Here is a 22706-nt window from a genome sequence, read left to right as displayed (position 1 = left end):
TGGGATGGCTCTGGCACTTTGAATTCCTACATGGGCAAACCAAAGTACACATTAACCAGTAAGTTAAAAGTAGAAACTGTAACAATCAGAAATCAGCAACTAACCTCTAACTAGGGACTTTCCAATATAACCAATCAAAATTTTTTTCTTTGTCTTGCTTCTGCAAACACTCTATAAAAGTTCTCCCTCGTGACCTTCCCTGTGGTATGCTGCCCCTTTGCAGTCTGGTCCTACCCAGATTTATGAACTGTGGCATGCTCAAATAAACTCTAGCATTTCAGTATCTTTTTTTCCCTTTATCACAAAACCAAAATCATGACCCATAACTGGAAAAAACGGGCCAACTGGGCTTCATCAAATCCCAAAACTTTTACTCTGCAGAATATTCCATTGTGCTGTGGTGCAGTGGGTTAAGTCAGTGCTTCTGCCACCCTGGCATCTCATGTCAGAGTGTTGGTTCAAGCCCCAACCACTCTGCTTCCAATCCAGCTCCCTGCTAATACTCCTGGGCAGGCAGCAGAAGGCCCAAATACGTGGGCTCCTGCCACCTATGTGGGAGACCAACATAGAGTTCCTGGATCCTGGCTTCGAATTGGATCAATCCTGGCAGCTGTGGTCATTTAGGGAGTGAACCAGCAGGTGGAAGCACTCTGTCTCTCTTTCTAGCTCTACCTTTCAAATAAATCAATCTTTTTTAAAAAGGAAGACAAGGATGAGAAAATATTAGCAAGTCACATATCCAACAGAAGACTGGGATCCAGAATATATAAAGAAGTCTCAAAGGTCAACAATAAAAACCAAACATAGTGGCACGTTTGATCAAGGAGAGTCTATGGCTGGCTAATAATCACGTACTTAGTCATCAGAGAACCATGCTGACCTTATTTTTCCCACGCGCCAAATCTGAGCCCGTGTCAGCTTACTCTCATCTCCTTTCTCCCCTTTTTCCCTCTCCCAGCCCCACCTTCCCGTGCACTCTCTTCTATTCTCCAACAGTTCCGAGCCCCTGGCAGAAGTCTGGCCACCCACCTTCCCTGAAGCGGCCCTCGTGGGCTCTCTCCATTTCCAAACCAGCACTCCCATCTAGTGCCTGCTGCAGCCTTTATCTTGACAGGCAACCCTGGAGCCGTTAAATCTTACCAAGCCAGGCCAGCCACCCGTGGAGTGAGGCTGGGTGCTAGAAGCAAGAGGGGCTTCCAGGCATGGGGGGCAGGCGTGGGCACAGCTGGGCGCAAGAAGAAGGTTCTTTCTGCTGCCCCCCCTCATCACATCACAGAGGCCACCAGGTTGTCCCCTTCTTTCCCCTCTGAGATCAGCAAGAGAAGACACACTAACGTGAGTTGTTCCATTCCCTAAGCAGCTAAGAGCCCCTGCCTTTCCAATCAGTGTTAAACATGCGCCTTTGTGGTAGTGAACTAACAACCTCTGGCTACTTCACAGCCAAATCTGGCAAAAATGGAGCAGGGAGGCGGGTCGTGGCTCCTTAAGGAGAATAAATTATCCAGTTGGGAAGGCAAAAAAAAAAAAAAAAACTGGTGTGTGTGTGTGTGTGTGTGTGTGTACACGCGCATGTATGAGACCCAGAGGGACAGATGTACCCAGAATTCAAACAGTGGAGGGCGGGGGCCTTCAGGACCCTTTGAAACTCGCAGGTGGAGCGCAGGTCGGACACACATCCTGCATGAACCTTTGCTGTGCAGCAGGGATATCCTGTGTTTGTCCAAAGGACCACACAGGGAAGCCCTGACCATTGTCCTTCCCGAAACCTGTCAGGGTGCCCCTCCCCAGGCAGAGGAAGAACGCCTCTGGAAACAGCGTTATCAGCATCCTCCATGGGTTTCCTCACCTCCGCCCCTGCCTCATTAGCCCCAGCTCCTCAGCATCCTTAAACAGAAACCTGAGAGGCCGGGCTGGAGCGGTTGGAGCATGGGGCGGGGGTCAATGCCCTGAAGCCAACCCCCTCTGACAGCTTCCTCTTTGGCCAAACCCTGAGTGGGCAGCCGAAAGCTGCAGCCACAGCCCAGAGCCCAGGATGGAGCCCTGGCGGGGGCCTGAGGCTGCCTCCCTCCGCCTGGGCTGGCCGGCCCTGCTGCTGTGGGTCTCGGTCCTGAGCTGTTCCTTCTCCTCGCCAGCTTCTCCCCTGCCTTCTCTGGTGCCCCGAGTCAGAACCAGCTACAATTTCGGAAGGGCTTTCCTCGGTCTTGATAAATGCAATGCCTGCATCGGGACATCTATTTGCAAGAAGTTCTTTAAAGAAGAAATAAGGTCAGAATCTCGCTCGAATCATTCTGAGGGGCCAAGTTCAGTTCCCTTCCTGTGCAGATGTCCAGGAGTTGGTTGAAAATGAATCAGGATGTAACTTATGGGTGGGAGCTGCCACAAAGCTATTTAATTATAGTGGTAATGGCTTGAAGTTCGGGTGGGTAGGAGAGAAAGGTGCAAAGCCAAATTCCAGCTTTGGCCCTAACTGCTAAATCCAAAAGTTCCTTTTGAAGTGAAAGCTTGAAATTTTCTGTTCTGTGAATGGAATGGCCTGGGACCATTGAATTTACCAAGTTCATTTCTCATAGGGGTGTGGAATAAAATTATAGAAAGCTTACAATTGACAGGTGTTTGAAACAATGCTGGGAGTTAGTGGCTCACACCCATGATTGAGATGGTGAACTGAGCCATGGCAAGATTAAGTGACTTGCCCAAGGTCACCAACTAGTAAGTGGCAGATCTGGGATTCAAACCAGGACATTTTGCCCCTAAGTCTCTGAGCCAGTTTTCTGTTGTGAGGTGTGGCCTTGACCAGAAGAAACCAGAGTTTGGTACATTGCAATGCACATGGCTCTCACCAAAGACTGGTACCACACTGAAATTCAAGCACACAATGAGCTTTTACTAAAGCCAAGACCTAGTAGGTACTGTGGTGGCAGCCTCTCTAACTCTGTCCATTGCCCTCTGAGGCATCAGGAGGAGGGATCTACATTGCAAACAAGGGGTCAAGGGGGCTTGGCAGCTGGAGCATGGAGTATATGTGCAAGGATGGCAGAGGAGACAAGTACAAGGATAGAAAAAGGGATGATTGGAAGGATGTATGGAGTGGGGGTATTGAATGCCATGACAACGAATTAGAACCTTAATCCATGGGTCACTGGCTTCCAACCTGGTCAATACTAAAGGTTCTTGGTTACGTACCCCTATTCCTCCCCCCCACCCCCAGGACCTGCTTCATGCTTGCAAGTGTTGATGAAACAAAAGGTGCTAATTAACACTGATTTCTAATTCCAATGTGTATCAACCAAAGACATATTTGATTATTCAACTAAATTAACAGAAATAATAAACACCGATTAAAAATGTTAAACTTCCTTTCTGAGAACACAGATATTTTAGGGAGTCCATGTGGACTTTTCCTACGAAAGAGCCACAACTGATTACGGTCAATGGTGGGATGTTAAGCCAGGGAGGAGAAAGTGAGACGTGTGTTTGGGGAAGGGCTCATGGAAAGTAACATGCAGCATGGACTGGGGTTGCTGGCAAGGGCTGTGAGACCAGTTCTCACAGGCCAGGAAAGATGCTATCAAGCACAAAATAGGGCAGGAAGGATACAAGTCAGTTCAGCGACTGTCATTTTGTTGACCGACTCAACGTGAGCAGAAATAAAGATGGAGATGTTGAACATAAACTCAAGGTTTCCCAACTAGGACATGAGATGAAGAGGACCCAAGACACAGGTGAGGTGGCACTGATTCCTCAGAGAAAGGGGGCAATGAGAATATGGGCATATTTTAAGGTGTGTTAAGAGAGGAGGGTGAGAGATCCAGGAATCAACTGAGAAAGAGCATTAGGGTCACATCCCCCTTATTCACCAACTAGCAATAAAGTTTTCTCATCAGGCGGGTACTGAAGACATTCAGAAAACATTTCGCTAAATAGGTTTGTGCGCCGTTAGAATTCAGGATATTACTTCACCTCCCTCAAAATTCATTTTCCATGCATGCCTAAAAGGAGAAAGGAAAGTGTGCAGACACAGCCTTGGCACCAAGAGGCAGAGGGAGGCTGCGAGAGGGTCTGAGGACATGGAACTGATAGTCCTTTTCTCTATGTGATAAATAACTTCTTCTATATTACAAAAGTAGCACTGTTTAGAATGTTCAGGAAATACTGGTGAAGGAAAATGCAAAACGAAAATCTCCTGCAGTTCCTCCACCAAGAGCTCACCATCACCCTCTAGTAAAAATTTTGTTGTACAGTTTCGCCACCCTTTCTCTAAGTATGTATTAGGAAATTTTTTTAATCTAAAATGTGATCAGACTATGCATACCGTTTGGGGAAGTTTATTTAATAATATATTGGGAACACCTGTCTATATGATTAAATATTCTTTACATTTTGATTTTTAATGACTTCATGGTATTCAATCACATCAACCAACCGTAATTTATTTAACCAATCCATCAGGATGAGACAGCTGGGGTTGGTTTTTGTTTTTTTCACCCTTCAGTGTGATAAACACAGTTATGTTGTACATTCCTGTGGTTAGATTTTGCACACATTCTTAGCCAATTCTATATAATAAATTCCTAGAAGTGGAATATCTGAGTCCAAAAATGTGGCAAATTTTTTAAATATATATCTCCTAACTGGAGACTTCTGCCTATAGAAATCACTTCTTGCACATTCACAAATATTAACTACCATTTTTTTATCTTGCATTTCTTCTCAGTTGAGCCTTTTTTCAGGTTTATTGACCATTTTTATTTTGTCTTTGCTAAATTACCTCCAAGTTCACGCTCTTTGCCTTTCTTTCTTTTTAAAGAATTAGTTATTTATTTGAAAGGCAGAGTTACAGAGAGGCAGAGGCAGAGGCAGAGGGAGATCTTCCATCTGCTGGTTCACTCCCCAAATGGTCACAATGGCCGAAGCTGGGCCAATCTGAAGCCAGGAGCTTCTTCTGGGTTTCCCACATGGGTGTAGGGGCCCAAGTACTTGGGCCATCTTCAACTGCTTTCCCAGGCACATTATCAGGCAGCTGGATCAGAAGTGGAGCAGCTTTTCTTTTTTTTTTTTTTTTTTAGATTTTTATTTATTTGACAGGTAGAATTACAGACAGTGAGAGAGAGAGAGGCAGAGAGAAAGGTCTTCCTTCCATTGGTTCACCCCCCAAATGGCCACCACGGCGGGCGCTGAGCCAATCTGAAGCCGGGAGCCAGGTGCTTCCTCCTGGTCTCCCATGCAGGTACAGGGGCCCAAGCACTTGGGCCATCTTTCACTGCCCTCCCGGGCCACAGCAGAGAGCTGGACTGGAAGAAGAACAACCAGGACTAGAACCCGGCGCCCATATGGGATGCCGGCACCGCAGGCAGAGGATTAGCCTAGTGAGCCATGGCACCGGCCCCAAGCAGCCTTTCTAATGCTATGTTTGTTCACCTTATTCTTGTTGATCTCCAAAAATTTCTCCACTGTTAAGATTTATTACTGTGATAGCACAGGAGAAAGCCCTTCCAAAACCCTCAGCTATTGGCTGCAATGTTCTAGCCATGTAAGCATGAGCATCCCAGCCCTGGTCCTCAATAGGGATTAGACAATGCTTCTATCCATTCAGCAATAAGCAGCATGTGGGCTTCCCAGGCTGGCTGTGTATGCTGAAGACACAGGACTGGTAGATGAGCAGCATCTTTCCTTCTTCCTCTTGTCTTGTCTTTGGTGGAAATGCTTATGATGAATCTGATGCTTTCCATACCCGACCACTGACCTTTGAAAACATGAATGCTTTCTGTAGCAAACTCTCATACATTCTATGCTGACCTTTATATCCTGAATGAAAAAGTTAAGGGAAGCTGGGAAAATGAGTAAGCCTGATTGACATACTCTTCCTACTAAAACTGCAGCTGTATGTGAAATCAGGAGTGGTCACACCACCTAGTACGATCTACCGGGCTCTGGCTGATCTGTATTAGGCATGTGTGAGGGGGAGAAGACTACCCAGGGCAGTCTCCCTAATCAATTTCATTCCCAGAGGTGCCTAGGCTCTTACCAAGGCTGATGCTTTATCTCACAATTTCTTACTGTACTCCCAAGGGCTTAAACAATGCTTGAACACTTTTGATTGAACAGGGGAGGGCTCAAAGTAAACTAAATCATTAACTTGATTTTGCCCTCCCTTCTCCCTTGCTTCCTGTCTCCTTCACCTCAGAAGATGATAGCAATTACTACCTTGCCCCCACTTCCTCACATCAGTGGAAGTCTTGGGAGATGCACAGCTCAGGAGTTTATGGCAAAAGTGTCCATCTCCACAGTCAGTATTCTGTACATGTGCCAATGCACCTATGCCCAATCCACACACATTCATGCAGGCATCATCCCTCCATTCATTTTTCCTCCCAACCATAACTCTATGCATTCCACCGTTTAGGCCTCCATGTATCTCTCTACTCACTTATCCATCCATCCACCCACCCATCCATCCAACTATAAAGCATTGAGCATTAACTCAGTACCAAGCACTCTACTGAACACTGGAGTTACAACGTTGAAAGAGGCCCAAGTACTCTTTTTTGTGAAGATTTGTTTTATTTAGTTGAAAGGTAGAGAGAGAAGAAGAGGGAGAGGGAGAGGGAGAGGGAGGGGGAGGGGGAGGGGGAGGGGGAGAGGGAGAGGGAGAGAGAGGGGGAGGGGAAGAGGGAGAGGGAGAGGGAGAGGGAGAGGGAGAGAGCGGGGGAGGGGAAGAGGGAGAGGGAGAGGGAGAGGGAGAGAGCGGGGGAGGGGAAGAGGGAGAGGGAGAGGGAGAGGGAGAGGGAGAGGGAGAGGGAGAGGGAGAGGGAGAGGGAGAGGGAGAGGGAGAGGGAGAAATCTTCCATCCACTGGTTCAATCCCCAGATAGCCACAACAGCTGGGGCTGGAGGAGTCTGAAGCCAGGAGCCAGGAGCTTCTTCCGGGTCTCCCATGTGGGTTCAGGGGCCCAAGCACTTGGGCCATCTTCTACTGCTTTCCCAGGCCATTAACAGGGAGCTCCCGAAACTCAAACTGACACCCACATGGGATCCCAGCTCTGTAGGCAATGGCTTAACACACTATACCACAGTGCCAGCCCCAAAGTTAATTAATTTTTAAAAGTAATTTAGCAGCCGGCGCCGCGGCTCACTAGGCTAATCCTCCGCCTTGCGGCTCTGGCACACCGGGTTCTAGTCCCAGTCAGGGCGCCAGATTCTGTCCTGGTTGCCCCTCTTCCAGGCCAGCTCTCTGCTGTGGCCCGGGAGTGCAGTGGAGGATGGCCCAAGTACTTGGGCCCTGCACCCCATGGGAGACCAGGAGAAGCACCTGGCTCCTGCCATCGGATCAGCGCGGTGCACCGGCCGCAGTGCGCTGGCCGCGGCGGCCATTGGAGGGTGAACCAACAGCAAAGGAAGACCTTTCTCTCTGTCTCTCTCTCTCACTGTCCACTCTGCCTGTCAAAAAAAATTTTTTTAATTTTAAAAAAGTAAATTAGCAAACAAAAAAATTTTTTTAAAATAATTTAGTTTATGCAAGAATCACCAATGGTTTTGTGAGATGAAAGCAAGCTTGTAAGGGGAGCAGCAGGTGATGGGTCTACAAAGAGCATGTGAACTCCACTGAAGAACTATATCCTGACAGCCTTGGGAAGATGCTAGGTGGTTCAAGGGTTATGTGCAGAGCTAAGTGTTGGAAAAGAGGGAAGAGAGGCAAGAAAGATTTAGGAAGGTATGGCTTTAGTCTTACTGTTTGACTGGATACAGCCCTAAGAAGTGTGCAAGGAAAGAGGGAATTTCATTCCAATTCTAAGGCCATCTCCCTTCTCCACACTGCCACCCGTATTGAGGGACTTGGTGGGTTTGGCCTTGATTCTTCCTTCCAGTCTGGGAAACTATGATCATGCTTGTCTATCTTTCAATGCAATGAGTAACCTGGCCAGCCTCACTTCAATCTTGTCCATGATCTCAGTTCAGAAGGAAGATTAGACAGCTGCCTTTGTTTTGTGGGTTTTTTTTCCCAAACTCTAGGATATTAACATTTTAGTGAATCAAAAAGGAGGTTCATTTTCTCACTGACATTCTGCTATTGAATAGCATGAATGATCAATGTTGTAAGAATATGCATTTTTTTCCATTCAGTGCAATAAATGCATTGCCATTTTGAATGGAAGAGGCCTGGAAACCTGTTTTGTTGTTGTTGTTGTTGTTGTTGTTGTTGTTGTTTGTCTCAGTCCTCTGAGAATGCCCTGAGCCTTCACTGAACTTGCCCAGCCATTTATTTTAGGTCACCTTCCAAGTCAGTGCTGTCATTTTAGCAGAGCCTGCTCAAGAGATGGGGACAGAAAAAAGGACAGTGAGCTTGTCCACAGGGCAGGAAGTCTCCCCCACACCACTGCCACCAAATGGAGAAGCAGGAGCACTAAGATATGCCCTCCTCTGCCACTAATTGTTGTGATTCCTCAGGCAAGTCACATACACGGCTGACCTTCAACTGTCTCATCCTCCAAACAAGATGGGGAAGGGGGCGGAGACAAAATGATCTTCAAGGACCTGTCAGCCTTAACGCCTAATAATGTCATCAATCTGTGGCCATGAGCTGATTCCTAATATGGATGATGGAGGACTAAGCAATGGCAAAGTGACGCAGATTGTAAACTGTGGAGCCTGGAATGCCGCTTCCTCCAAATCCTGGTCATGTGACCTTGAGCAAATGATGTAACTACTGTGCTTCAGTTTCCTCAGTTGTACCCATATAGTCAATAACAGTATCAGCTGAATGGATCAAATGAATTACTATACATAAAGTATTTAGAAAGTGATTGGCACACATAAATGTTTCATGTAAGTGTGTTATGATTAGCATTACCAAAAAGAGCCAATTGGCTATAAATCCTTAAGCCCAGGCCCTTGGGGGTGTTGAAAGTCCATGAGCAGCCTGGAGTTCTAGAACAGTCCTCAGGGATTCAGAGAGCTTGGGCCCTCCACCTCCCTGGACAAAGTCCCTTGACCTCTTTGCCTTTGTAAGACTTTGCGTGACTTTCTCTGCCACCCAAACAGTAAGAAAAGCTTGTGGTCTCTTGAGGTAAAACTTTACCATGCAAGTGAGAAACCAAAACAATCCAGGGTTGGAGACTCATCAGAATGCTAGTTCTTCCCAAATTCATTATCATAAGGTGGCCCCATAATGCCTAGCAATAAGAATTTAAAGATTCTTATTTAGATTAAATATAGAACATAGCTCAGCTGATTTTCATTTGCAGTGTGACCCTCAATTATTAATAATAATGAAGGTAAACTTTGCCTGGGTAATTTTTCATACCTACATCCAAAGGAAATTTAACATTCTTCCCTAATGGAAATGTCAGCACACAGCTGGAGAAATAACTCCGGAGAAAAGGGTCAATGTGGGGTCTAGGAAATCAGTAGATGATGACAGGCCATCGCCGCCCCCCGGGGGGATTAAAGACCAACCAGGCCATTATGGAGAATTACAGAATTTGAATTTGGTCACCATTTAACAGCCCCGGTTATCTGAGACTTGATTGGCACTGATGACTGAAATCTTTGAACAAAAAACAAACCTGATGGGGCTCTCTAGGTTTGGATGTGGAATGGCGGTGGTCTCTCCAATGCAGACCCAAGACCCTCTTCAAGAACCCAGGCTGGGTCTGGGTTCCAAAGGCCTAGGCAGTGGTCAGAGGGCAGGTGACTTCGGAAACCAGCATAGGGAAGGGGACAGACGAGGGGGTTCGTTGACAGAGAACGCAGGGTTCAGACACCTGCTTGGCATTGTATGGTCGGACCTTGGGCAAGATACTGAAGTCTCAGCTTACACACCTGAGAAGTATGGGTGGGGCATTAGGAGAATCAGAAGCTGTTATCCCATGGACTACAGATTCAGAAAGCCTGGCTGGTTTCTGAGTCAGCTGCAGGAAGATGGTAAAGTCTGTGTTGGACCCATACTTCCCTCCCCTTTTCTGCTATTACATGTGTGAGTACACGTCCCCAAGCTTCAGGAAGCAAAACCAGGTTTCTCACTCAAAGATTTGGGAGCGTTGCAGGCTAAAGAGGAGAAATGGGTCAAACAGGCTGTTGTCCCCGGTCTCCCTGTCCCTGGGCTGAGCTGGCCTCCAGCTCACAGGCCAATCCTGTGAACAGAGCTGTTCTTCCAACAGGTTTGATGACTCGCTGGCTTCCCACCTTGGACTTTCTCCCGCCCACTTGCCTTCCTATGCTGCGAATTACTCGGATGATTCCAAAACCTGGCGCCCTGTGGAGATCTTCAGGCTGCTCGACAAATACCAAAACGAGATCTCAGACAGGAGGATCTGTGCCTCTGCCTCAGCCCCCAAAACCTGCAGCATCGAGCGGGTCCTGCGCAAAACAGGGAGATTCCAGAAATGGCTGCAGGCCAAGCGCCTAACACCAGACCTGGTGCAGGTGAGTGTGCGGCCTATGGCGAGTGGGGTGAGGGAGGAAATCCTTTCCCAACTCACATCTCAGCCTGGTCTAAGGTCTGACAAAACCCTATAAAACACAGAGGTCCTTGCGACAAGACAGGAGCTGAACAGAACTTACTTGTAAGGAGCTGTCCCTTTGTCATCGTCCACTCGCTCGCTCTCTCTTTCGTGTGACTCTCAGTGACTATTTGAGAAACAGTTCCTGGCTGTCACCTCTGGTCTGAAGATTTGGCAGGATGACTCATTTTTTTTAAAAGATTTGTTTATTTTGAAAGTCGGAGTTACACAGACAGAGAAGGAGAGGCAGAGAGAGAGGTCTTCCATCCACTGGCTCACTCCCCAATTGGCCACAACAGCCAGAGCTGTGCCGATCTGAAGCCAGGAGCCAGGTGCTTCTTCCAGGTCTCCCACGTGGGTTCAGGAGCCATCTTCTACTGCTTTCCCAGGCCATAGCAGAGAGCTGGATCGGAAGTGGAGCAGCCAGGTCTTGAACTGGCGCCTATATGGGATGTTGGCAATGCAGGCGGCGGCTTTACCCACCACGCCACAGCTCCGGCTCCCAGAATGGCTCTTACCAGAAAATCCCCTCCCCTCCCCAAGCAGGACCTAACTCACCTGCACCTTTCTCCTGGCAACCTTCGCCAACGCCCAGGCAAGGAGAGTACCCTAAGTCTTTACCTTTCTCTGTATATGCATTCACTCTGACTGACACAGTGGGAACTGCTTTGAAAGCAGGATGAGTCAAGTTACTGGTGACAGGGCCATCATCTGACATGGAGGAAAACTGAGCTTGCCAGTGCGATCCTTTTGCAGTCTGAATTCTACGGATTTCCAGGCATTGAGCAGGCACAGAATGTACTAACGGAAGTCATGGCACACCCAGGCCGGCGAGGTGATGACGGAATCCAACAAGAGGGTCTTGGAGGTGGTACAGGAGAAAGGAAGCAGAAACTCAGGTGGAAGAACCCTGTGGCACTGCAGAAGCAGGGGACAGAAGACAGATACCAGAGCTTATACCATGGTCAATGGCCCAGGTGTAATTCCTGTGCCTCTCTCTCTGTGCTGCACACAGACCCAGCACACGCTGGCCTGGGTTCCTGCCATATGCCTTTTTTTTTATTTCTTTTCTTTTATTTTTTTTTTTGAAAGGCAGAGTTAGACAGTGAGAGAGAGAGAGAGAGAGGGAGAGAGAGAAAGGTCTTCCTTTTTCTTTTGATTCACCCCCCAAGTGGCCAGCATGTTGCGGCCGGCGCGCTGTGCCGATCCGAAGCCAGGAGCCAGGTGCTTCCTCCTGGTCTCCCATGCGGGTGCAGGGCCCAAGCACTTGGGCCATCCTCCACTGCCTTCCCGGCCACAGCAGAGAGCTGGCCTGGAAGAGGGGCAGCCGGGACAGAATCCGGCGCCCCGACTGGGACTAGAACCCGGAGTGCCGGCACCGCAGGCAGAGGATTAGCCTAGTGAGCCACGACGCCGGCCTGCCATATGCCTTTTACTGGCTGGCCACAATTAGTGCGAAGGCATGGGAAGGCTCAATAAGAGACCTTCTCTGCTCAAATATGTGTTCAGGAACAAATAAACATCCCCAGAAAGAGGAAAACAAGGGAGACAAGGGATTATTTCAGGAGCACTTGAAAAAATCTAGTCATCTCTTCCTGCCCCTTTCATCGTCAAAGCCCACACTGAAAGCACAGTTCCCCCAAGTCCACAATATCTGGATCTGGGACCTGGACAGCCCCGTACAACTTCCGGGTGTACAAGACGCACTTGAGATTGCACACTAGGTAGCTAAATTGGCCTTGGGCTTTGAGCTAAGGAAAACTCTCACTTTCTCTTGCCTTCTAGACACTTCCATAATGACAATACAGTGGGAATGTTCCCAAGGTGGTTGACAAGTCCATAGCAACCTGCTGGCTAAATGTAGACATTGGGGTGTAGGGAAAAGATCCCCCCCTGGCCTAGAAACTGGTTGAGTTCTGAATCTGCCACCAAACATTGTGACAGAATGAGGACAAGGAGCAGGAAGAACAGGGAGCCTCTGGTTCCTGTTTATCCATTCTACAAGTTTCATCAACTGCACTACATCCTGAGTATTCAGGGATGAGTCAGATGCAAACTCCACCCCCAGGAGCCTATGGCTCAATGGTGGAGACAGACTAGAGCACAGATCGCCACAAAACGACGTGGTTAATGTGTAATGAACTCTACCCAGGGACAAGGCAGAGACTACTGACTGGAGTCCTCCTCTCACTAACTAATTGACCTTGGATTGAAGCCCAGGAGTTCCCCCACTGTACTCTGACACCTCTCCTGGAAAAAATGGGGGAGATCTGGATGATCTCAAAGACCCTTCCAGAAGCGCTGACATTTGGTAACCCGATATGCCTTAGCTTCATTTATTTAACAAATAGTGACCGGATGTCTACTATCACCGAGTATTTTCTTGGGCACCTTGATTTTTCTTGTTTCTCAAGTGGCAGCAAGAGGCACCTGCTCTGCCCAATTAATTCGTTCTAATGGATTCACAGATATGAGGCTGCTTTAGAAAAAGTCTATTGCTATAGAAATCAACAGCAGTACCCTTGTAAGAAGTGGTCCCTCTGCTTTAATTTGTTGTGCTAAATTTTGCTCTACCAATTTTGTCATCTTGTGTCACATGCAGCTAAATAAGCTCTCACTCTTTCTGTCCAAGTAGCATCCATTAACAGAACCCTGTTAAGACACAGCGCAAAGCAATACCATTTTCAATTTACCTTGGTCTTACCCTAAACTGTCTTCACATCTCCATCACAGAATTCTCTCTTCCTTATAAAAACAGGAAAACACCAGCAGTCATTTTACAGATTCTGAACAAACCCTATTCTTTGTCCGTTCACCAAATTCAAGGTCATTATTAGCACATTTTGGCACAGTCTTCTCCCTCTCTTGCCCTCCTTTTCACAGACCTTTCACGCTTAGGATTCCACAGCCTGCCCATGGGGCTCAGCCAATTCTTTCCTACTCTCGGGCCTCATCTAGGCAGCACCTAAACTCCTATTCTTTGCTTCTTGCAAAACACACCTATTAGAAAGCTTCAAACAGATTTGTTTCCATCAAAGCTGGTTAAAAAAAAAAAAAAAACTTCACCTATCTACTGAAGAGAATCAAAAACATGAGTTCAAATTAAAAAAATGTACATGAAAGTAGATAACAGCATTATTCTTATTAGTCAAAAGGTGGAAGCAACCCAATGTCCACCAACTGATGAGTGGATAAACAAAGTGTGATCCACTCATATGATGGAATATTATTTAGCCATAAAAAGGAATGAAGCATTGATATGTTACAACATGAAAGAAGCTTGAAAACATGCTTAGTAAAGTAACCCAGACACCAAAAAAAAATCTATTGTGTGATTACCTTTATATGAATGTTTAAAATAGGCAAACCCACACACACATAAAGTAGATCTATGGTTTCTAGGAACGGGAGGGGTAGGGAGAAAGGGGAGTGACTACTTAATGGGTTCAAGGTTTCTTTTGCGGGTGATGTGAAGTTGGAATTAGATAGTGGCAATGGCTCTACCACCTTGTGCATGTACTAAACATCACTGAGCTGTGCACTTTAAAATGGTTTCAATGGTGGAATGGATGCTATGTGAATTTTAACTCCGTTAAAAAGGAAGAGTAAGCCATAAACAAAAACTTCCCCTATCCAGTGACTTCCTTCTCTCACAATCAATCTAATCATCTCATGCATGTTCGGAGGCTAACAGCCAAGAGCATCGCACTGTTAGCTCTCCAAGAAACCATCTGTGGGCAAAGCCACTATTACAATGCTCCCACTAGCCAGCCTATCCCACGCCTATGTCAGACCTTCTACTCCAGTTGGCCTTCCATGGCCATGGGCACTGCAGCCAAGCATTCAACCAGCCATGGACAGACTTTTTTTTTTTTCTTATTCTCCAAACAATACAGTATAACAAGAATTTATATAGAATTCACATTGTACTCGGCATTGTGATCTAGAGTTGATTTAAAACATACAGAAGGATTGGCATATATGCAATTATCACACCATTTTATATCAGGGACTTGAGTATGTGTGGATTTTGGTTTCCATGGGGGTCCTGGAACCAAGCTCCTGTGGATCGTGGGGGCCGATTGTATATATCCTCACTCTTTTCCCCCACTGAACCAGCCCGAACTCTTCTCAGCAGTGGCCATTTGTTCCAGACGTAGCTGTGCAGCTCTGCCCTATATTTCTGATAACCCTTCCGACATAAGTCCTAACTTGTCATTTGGAAACCATGATCTTTTTTCTACTCGCGTGAGACTTTCAGGAGCCAATTCGAGAGCCACTAGGCGATGGATGGTAGGGAGACCTGCGTCACCCTTCAACTCACACCAAAAGGCCCAACCCCCACCAGCCCCTGGGATTCTCTTGGCACGTGCCTTAAGTGGGGCTTCCTTGAGTTCTTCAAGAGCCACTTTCCAACAGGGATCGGAGCCAGAGCTCTCACTTGCGCACATCTGCGTGTGGGGCAGAAGGGGGTGGAAAGAGGCCACCAGGAACTCACAACTCACAGGCTTTGCTTAGGGAACCAGCAAGGCACAGATGAAGGAAGAAAAAAAAATCAAAGAAATGAAAGTAAACTGAAGGGAGGAGGAACTGGACTGGTTCGGGAGCATCAGACTTGGACTTCAGTCCTGTTTCTAAGTAAGAACTTGGATGAAATATCCCAGGGCCAAATGCAGCTTTGTACTGAGGCCACTCTCCCTGGAGCCACAGGCAGCAAGCGCTACAGCCGGGGCTGGCAAGGAGGGCGACAGGACTGAGAATGAGAAAGACGGGGAAACAAGGCAGCGTGTGTGTGTGTGTGTGTGTGTGTGTGTGTGGCACTAAGGCTAATAAAACTGCGACTTCCCTCCTCTAAAAGCGGCATTGTTCGGATGGGAATGTCCCACAGCCGAAATTGCTAGCCCACAAAGAGAAGCACTGCCAAGAACACCACGCAGAGTTCACCATGATGTGTTTGTTCGCAAAACCACAGACAAGGCTCTGACTGCCACTCTATCAAGCACAGAGACGCAACGGCCCTAGGCAAGCACATGGCTACTCAGAAGAAAACACATATCGTCCATCCTGTCCCCTTCCCCTTCCAGCCCTCGCTCCCATCCCCAGGCCCCTCAACTATACCCTGATGTGTTTCTAACATTGTTCTAAACACACACCGCCTTCCTTCCTTCTTCCAACGAAGAGTAGACTAGATGGCCGCCGAGCCTTTTCTCCCACTAGATGGCGGTATAGAGCGTTCAAGCAGCTTTGTTTAAACAAGGACGGTTGGCGATTTCACTTCTCACGTCTCCATTCTTCTTTTTTTTTTTTAATAGATTAAGAAAAATAAGCAAACTAACCACAATGCGTTTTTATCATTTAAGTATAATCTACGTTTAGATGGAACTACTAAGCAAGCGAAATGCACTGTCACTTAAATTTAACTCAAAAATATTTTGGGGTGTTTACGGGACCCTTGCAGGATGTAGGCGTGTCCAGACAAGGTCCCTGCCCTCTGGGAGGGCACACCCCAGTGAGGGTGACAGGCCGTGTATGACTGTTTCTGGGAAAATAAAGGCTGTGACAAAGTGTTTCGATGACGATGGAAGTTTTCTATTGTATCCACAGCTGGTTTCCGGTTATAAATATTTTAATCCCTCGAAGGGTATCAGGTCAAAGGCCCTTCAGAAAATTTGTATCTTTTAAAAAAATATATAATGTTACTCTGTTGATGCTGAAACAGAGAAACAGCTGTCTGGTGGCTGTATCATTTTTACACTTACCGAACACTGGAGTCTAAGAGAAAGGATTGCTAATGCAAAAGGAAACTTGCAGCGACTGTGCCTGTGTGGTCCTTCGACTGACTGGTCTGCGGGAAGCAGAGACCCTTCAGAGGTAGATGTGACTATGCGATCACGAGGCATCATTTCCCCCGACCCTTGGAAAGTAGTCACTGTGCCTTGTTTGTTGCCCAGGGGAGCCTGGGAGCCATCTGGAGAGATCTGTGTGGTAAATGCCAACCCCCTGCAGACAATTTCCTCTTCCCAGTCACAGAACTCTTGAGAGCTGAAACATCTACGATTGTGCATCACAGAATTTGTTTGGATTTAGAACCACTGTGTTTGTGGCGAAGAGGTTATTTAGGATAATAGACACTAACTTGTTAATTTCCAGGTCTCCATTGTATCACAGACTTACATGGAAAGGGACTAATAGATCACCCAGTCTGTCCACTAAAATGACCCCTACCTCATTCTTCATGGATCTCATGGAAGAAATCCGGAACAGACATGAAGGCACACCATCCAAAGTGGGCTTCACCTATGGGGGTCTCAGCTTTCCCCATAGATGTCAGCCAGCCAAACCCCTTTTGAAAGAAATCAAGCCATTCTTTGCTCTTGCCAGGAAATTCTTCCTTTGATAGCTCACCCTTCCAATTCTGATGGACAGTAGCCTCCCCTTATCTGCAGTTTGGCTTTCCCATGGTTTCATTTACCCACAGGAATCCACGGTCTGATAACATTACACGGAGAATTCCAGAAATAAATAATGTGTAAGTTTCAAGTAACTTGTATTACAGTTTATGGCTATAATTATTCTACTTTACAATTAGTTATTGTTGTTAATCTCCTACTGTGCTTAGTTTATGAATTAAACTGGACCATGGGGGCATATGTATATGTATAGCAAGCCCACAGTACATATAGGGTTTGGTATGAGTAGTTTCAGGCACCCATAGAACATCTTGGAATGCCCTGGGCCATATTCCCTACAGATAAGGGGGGGGGGGGGGCTACTGATCTATGGAACAAGCGCTTTTGCTGTAAGTGTGTCTTGGCTCAGAGGCCTCCTGTCTGGATCAGCTGTGTCCCTGTGTACGTCCGCACAAACTCAAGTCAGCAGAGGTTAAACTGTATTATGATACCTAGAGTCACTTGGAAGAATTAATGATAGAACTAATTAATTAGTTCTGGTTATGCTGCTTATGTTTTGAAAGCTGTTTACTAGACCAGAAAATTCCTCAATAAATTTTTCTAGACATTTAGAAACTATTTTCTCTAGTCAAAAGCAATAACATCAGACATGAACAATAAAGAGGGGAAATATATCCTATCAAACAAGGAACTTAAAAACAGTGTCTTTCGAATCACAGAATAAGTGAAATTGTACTTATAGCAAGAAAATAGCAGCGATAAAAACTCTATTTCTCCAATCTATGATTCATCACTGCTCAGAGGAAAGTTGGAAATCAGCTCAGTGTTTTTGTTAGGCAGCTGTCAATACAACTTCGGTCATTTGGAGAAATAATACAAAAGGTTATAAAAATCCACGTTGGGGCCAGCATTGAGTCATAGCAGGTTAAGCTGCCACCTGCAACACTGGCATCCTATTTGAGAGCTGGTTCGAGCCCCAGTTGCTCCACTTGCAATCCAGCTCCCTGTTAATGTGTCTGGGAAAGCAGTGGAAGATGACCCAAGTGCTTGAGCCCCTGTACCCAATGTGGAACATCTAGATGAAACTCCTGGCTCATGGCTTCAGCCTGGCCCTACTCTGGCTGTTGCAGCCATTTGGGGCGTGATCCACTGTTGGGGTCTTAAGCCTGAGTCTGGCCCCTGACCAGCAGGGAACAGTACAAGCACTCCCTGACAAGGCAAATGGGAGAGGTAAGGTCGACGGGGTCAAGAGCACAGCAAGCACACGTGAGTTCTGTCGAAGCAGGAACTACTTTATTGAGGAAGTGTACAGGCTTATAAGGCTTACAAAAGACGTGTGCAGCAGCCAATCAGCGAAAAGGTCATGCAGGCGTGGGTGGACCACACACAGGGGCGTCTTAAGCAAAGTATAGGGATCATGCACTGTCCACGTGTCTGGAACTAAAGCGGACCTATCCCTGCCGGTGGTCCGATCTTACGTGGCTTAACCGCAGCAGCCGCAGACACGCCCCTCAAACATCCGCCAGGCGCCATATTGTAATGGAGGCTTTAGGCAATGCCCAATAATCCACCAGATGGAAGATCTCTCTCTCTCTCTCTCTCTCTCTCTCTCTCTCTCTCTCTCCTTCTTCCCTCAACTCTGCCTTTCAAATAAAAAAAATAATTTTTGAAAATGCACATTAATTTGGTCATAACTCAGGGCCACGTATAGCAGTAATAATTTTTCCAATTGTGTTAGCTCTTATCTTCTGAGGATTACCAAGAGTTCCACAGAAGGCATGATTTATAAACCTTTTTTGAGGATTAAGTAAGGAAAAAGTATATTTATTCCCTGTTTATATATGAGAGCAGACCACAGAGATACATATCAGTATATTGTTAAAGATCAAAATAGAACTATAGGCAGTGAATTATACATATATAATACATTATTGGAGTCGAAGTAAACTTAAAAACTCACCAATTTGAACTTGAAATGTTTGCATCTTTTCTGGAAAGTAAAGGATCAGTCATCCTACAGGCAATTGAGACATGCTACCCTCAGAAACAGCCTGTGCCTTCTGAGGCCAGAACAGATCGTAGGAAAGTACATCTCAGATCGGTGCTCTTGTAGCTTTCACGCAACATGAATTATTTTTACTTCTTGAAGTTACACAGTTTACGTGTGACATTTCCCATCCCCATGCATTCACCTCCTAAATCCTGGCTTCCCCTGTCTAGACATTCCCAAGTCCCTTTCCGATATTGAAGCACACTAAGTGTTATGGCAACCAAAGCACTGTCTATGACTAGATTTTGCTTTGCTTCTTAGTGAATCCATACTCTAGCTTGTTGATTCTGCTACTTACCATAGCGTGATGCTATCAACCCAAGTACATATCATCTTCAGTTTTGGTAAACAGCTTTTGTTTATGTCCTCATCATTAATAAAAATGACAATAGAATGATAGACAGAAGAGGAACAAAGATAAGCCTTATTTCCCTGTGCAGATTAGCCCACTAACTGGTAGGTAAACTCAGTTAACCATTGACTAAGCATTGTAATGTTCTATGCAACCAAAAATCTTACTTCTCCATCTCCTTTACAGCACTGTCACAAGAACCACTGTTGACTGTCTTGCTGAAATCTGCAATATTCTAAACCTGCTGTATTTCTTGAATTAGAAATTAACCAGGCCATGCCGGCGCTGCAGCTCACTAGACTAATCCTCTACCTGTGGCGCCGGTACCCTGGGTTCTAGTCCCGGTTGGGGCGCCGGGTTCTCTCCTGGTTGCTCCTCTTCCAGTCCAGCTCTCTGCTGTGGCCCGGGAGTGCAGTGGAGGATGGCCCAGGCCCATCTCTTCTAGAGGTTCAGCGGGCATAGTAGTGCCCCGTTTTAGAATAGTTCCTATGATCCAAGAGCTGCCCACTAATCACCAGTTCATGGAATCCACTCTGTTGTGAATATCGGAAACAGATTTTTCACGTCTTCTCTCAGCATTCGCTGTCCACGATTCAGCACCATTATTTGCAAGGTCTCCAGGAATCTCCCAGGCTGGGGAACTCGCTCAGACAGTGAAGGCTCCCTTCATCCAGGCTGGCTTGGTATTAAAGCAACTATTAGAAATGAAACTTGGACCTTCATTTTGTTAGCCACCAAAATTCTCCCCATGGCCCTATTCCAACAAGTTTTTTCTTCTTTTTCCTCTGTACTTTGTAAAATATAGCTATTTCCAGGGTTTTGAATTGTAGTATAAATTGCATACATAAATCTTAAGTGTTGTAACCAGATAAATTTCTACGCATGTTCACTAATGACCACCATCCGTATCAAGATACCGGACAGTTCTGGCCTCTTCAAAGGCTCTTCTGTGTCCCTTTCCAAAATGGTCACCCTTCTAGGGTCACTGACCTTCCTGGTTGGTTCGGAAGTACTCGAGCTTTAGCATGGAAAGTCCCACACCCAAAGCCAAGCAGAGCCTCAGTCCCAGGCCAGTCAGAAGGGTTGGTCACCCTACACCCGCCCTAAGGTAGCTACTATTCTGACCTAAATCATCATGGATTAGTTTTGCTTGTATGTAAGTTTCATTTAAATGGAATTATACACTTATATAAGATATACACGTTGTGTTATTATTTATCCACGTTGCCTGAATCAGTAGTCTGTTTTCTTTTTCCTTTTAATTGCAATATAATATTCCACTGTAGGCTGATGCCACAATTTGTACATTCTGCTGCTGAATATTTGGGTTATAACTAGTTTGAGCTACTGTGTGTTCAAGTACAGGGGTGACTGTGCCCACTATAAAAATTTGTAAAATATATACATATATTTTTTTAAAACCCATAAGAAAGTCAGGAATGAGGGGAATAGCTTATAACCCACCACCCAGAGACAACAACTATTGCAGACATACTGGCATTTTTCTTCATAGTTTTTTTTTTTACTAACATTTAACTTTATTAAAAATAATCTGTTTCTGTAATATTGGATAGTCCTCTATGGCCTATTATTGTATCTCATACCATCCACCATGCCATTAATAACTTTTGAAATATTTATTTATGTATTCATTCATTTAAAAGTCCAAGTGACAGAGAGAGAGAGAGAGAGATCTTTCATCTGCTAGCCCACTCCCCAGATGCCCTCAACAGCCAGGGCTAGGCTAAGCTATAGCCAGGAGCCAAGAATTCCTTCTGAGTCTCCCACACAGGTGGCAGGAACCTAAGACCTTTGGCCATCATCCCTCTGTCTCCCAGATACCTTAGCACAAAGCTAGATTGGAAGTGCAGAGTAGCCAGCGCTCAAATCAAACACTCTGATATGGGATGTAGGCCTAACAACCTACAGCACAACATCAGCCCCCGTTAACACTCTATATGCACATTTCATCACATGGATACATCACAATTTTACTCACTACCATTGGCTGCACTTTTTTATTCTTTCGTTATCGTGCATAAGACTTTTTTTTAAAGATTTATTTATTTGAAAGTCAGAGTTGCACAGAGAGAGGAGAGGCAGAGAGAGAGAGAGGTCTTCCATCCGATGGTTCACTCCCCAATTGGCTGCAATGGCTGGAGCTGCGCCAATCCGAAGCCTGGAGCCAGGAGCATCTTCTGGGTCTCCCATGCAGATGCAGGGGCCCAAGGATTTGGGCCATCTTCTACTGCTATCCCAGGCCATAGCACAGAGCTGGATCAGAAGTGGAGCAGCCAGGTCTCGAACCAGTGCCCATATGGGATGCTGGCACTTCAGGCCAGGGCGTTAACCCGCTGCACCACAGCACCGGCCCCTCATGCATAAGACTTTGATGAATGTCATTTTGCAAAGTATTTGCCTTTGTTTAAACTGTGACCTTGGGACAAATTTCTTTTCAAAATGACCACGTACTGACCTTCTACCGGCCATGCCTGTTTCGTGCATTTATCACAGTTCATCTTCACAATCTTATGAGAGATTCCTGTTCCCATTTTCAAGGTGGAGAGTGTGAGAGTTACAGAGATGGATGATAGACCTTTCCCAAGCTCACCCTTTTGGTACTGGATTTGAACACAGACCAGCTCCTGCCTGCATAAGTCACACCCTGTAAATCCTATGCTTGGTGGCTTCTCTACTTCCCTAAAGGGTGTTCTGTGAATGCATGTTGCAAGCTGAATTTAACTCCCACCAGCAGTTTCTGGGGGTGTCCCTGTTACATGTGAGCAACAGTGTCAGCCTCTAAGATTATGCATGTTACCTGTGGAATAAAATCAAAATTGCTCAATCTGGTATTCAAGAGCCGCACAGTTTGATCCCAACCTAGCTTGTCAGTCTTCTCGCCAGTGCATCCATGTCTGCATCCCATAAGCCAGACGTGACCTTTAGCTCTGATCCTTGCCTTTGCTCAGTGCTGATCCTTCAGCTTGAAATACACTGACATTGGATCTCCTCTTGCCCCAAAGCCTACTCATTCTTCAAGGCCAAGCTCATGCCACCTCTTCTGTGAAGGTTCCTGGACTCGCCTACTTCTCTCTCCCCTGGATTCCTGTGGCACCTTGTGTATACCTCTTATACCGCTTGTCATAGTTTCCCCCGTATTGAGTTTTGTGGTACCTGCGTCATTCTGCCCCACAAGACTAGGTGTTATACCCAGTTCAATTGTCCCCAAAGACCACCAAGGAGGGGCTACTGCTGTAAAACACATGAGAGTTTTATTACAGGTCCGGGCCTGGGCTCTGAACCGTCACCGACACAGCAGGTCTGATTGAGAGCCCCGACTCTTAGTTAACAGGGTTTTTATAGAGTTTTCAGAGATATTCTATACATTATAGCACC

At 46.2% G+C, this 22706-nt stretch overlaps 1 protein-coding gene across 1 annotated transcript in view; it reads left to right on the top strand.

The window, feature by feature from the left end:
• Window positions 1-1887: 1887 nt before the first annotated feature.
• DIPK2B (divergent protein kinase domain 2B) overlaps window positions 1888-22706 on the top strand; it is a 36960-nt gene continuing 16141 nt past the window's right edge. The window contains exons 1-2 of the mRNA XM_002719877.5: window positions 1888-2265; window positions 10157-10421. Coding sequence (XP_002719923.2) covers window positions 2033-2265; window positions 10157-10421 — 498 coding nt within the window. The 5' untranslated portion in view covers window positions 1888-2032. The remainder of the gene's footprint in view (window positions 2266-10156; window positions 10422-22706) is intronic.

This window comes from Oryctolagus cuniculus, chromosome X, assembly GCF_964237555.1.
Source record: "Oryctolagus cuniculus chromosome X, mOryCun1.1, whole genome shotgun sequence".
In the NCBI taxonomy this organism is placed as follows: Eukaryota; Metazoa; Chordata; class Mammalia; order Lagomorpha; family Leporidae; genus Oryctolagus; species Oryctolagus cuniculus.
This window is presented reverse-complemented; position numbering and strand designations above follow the sequence as displayed.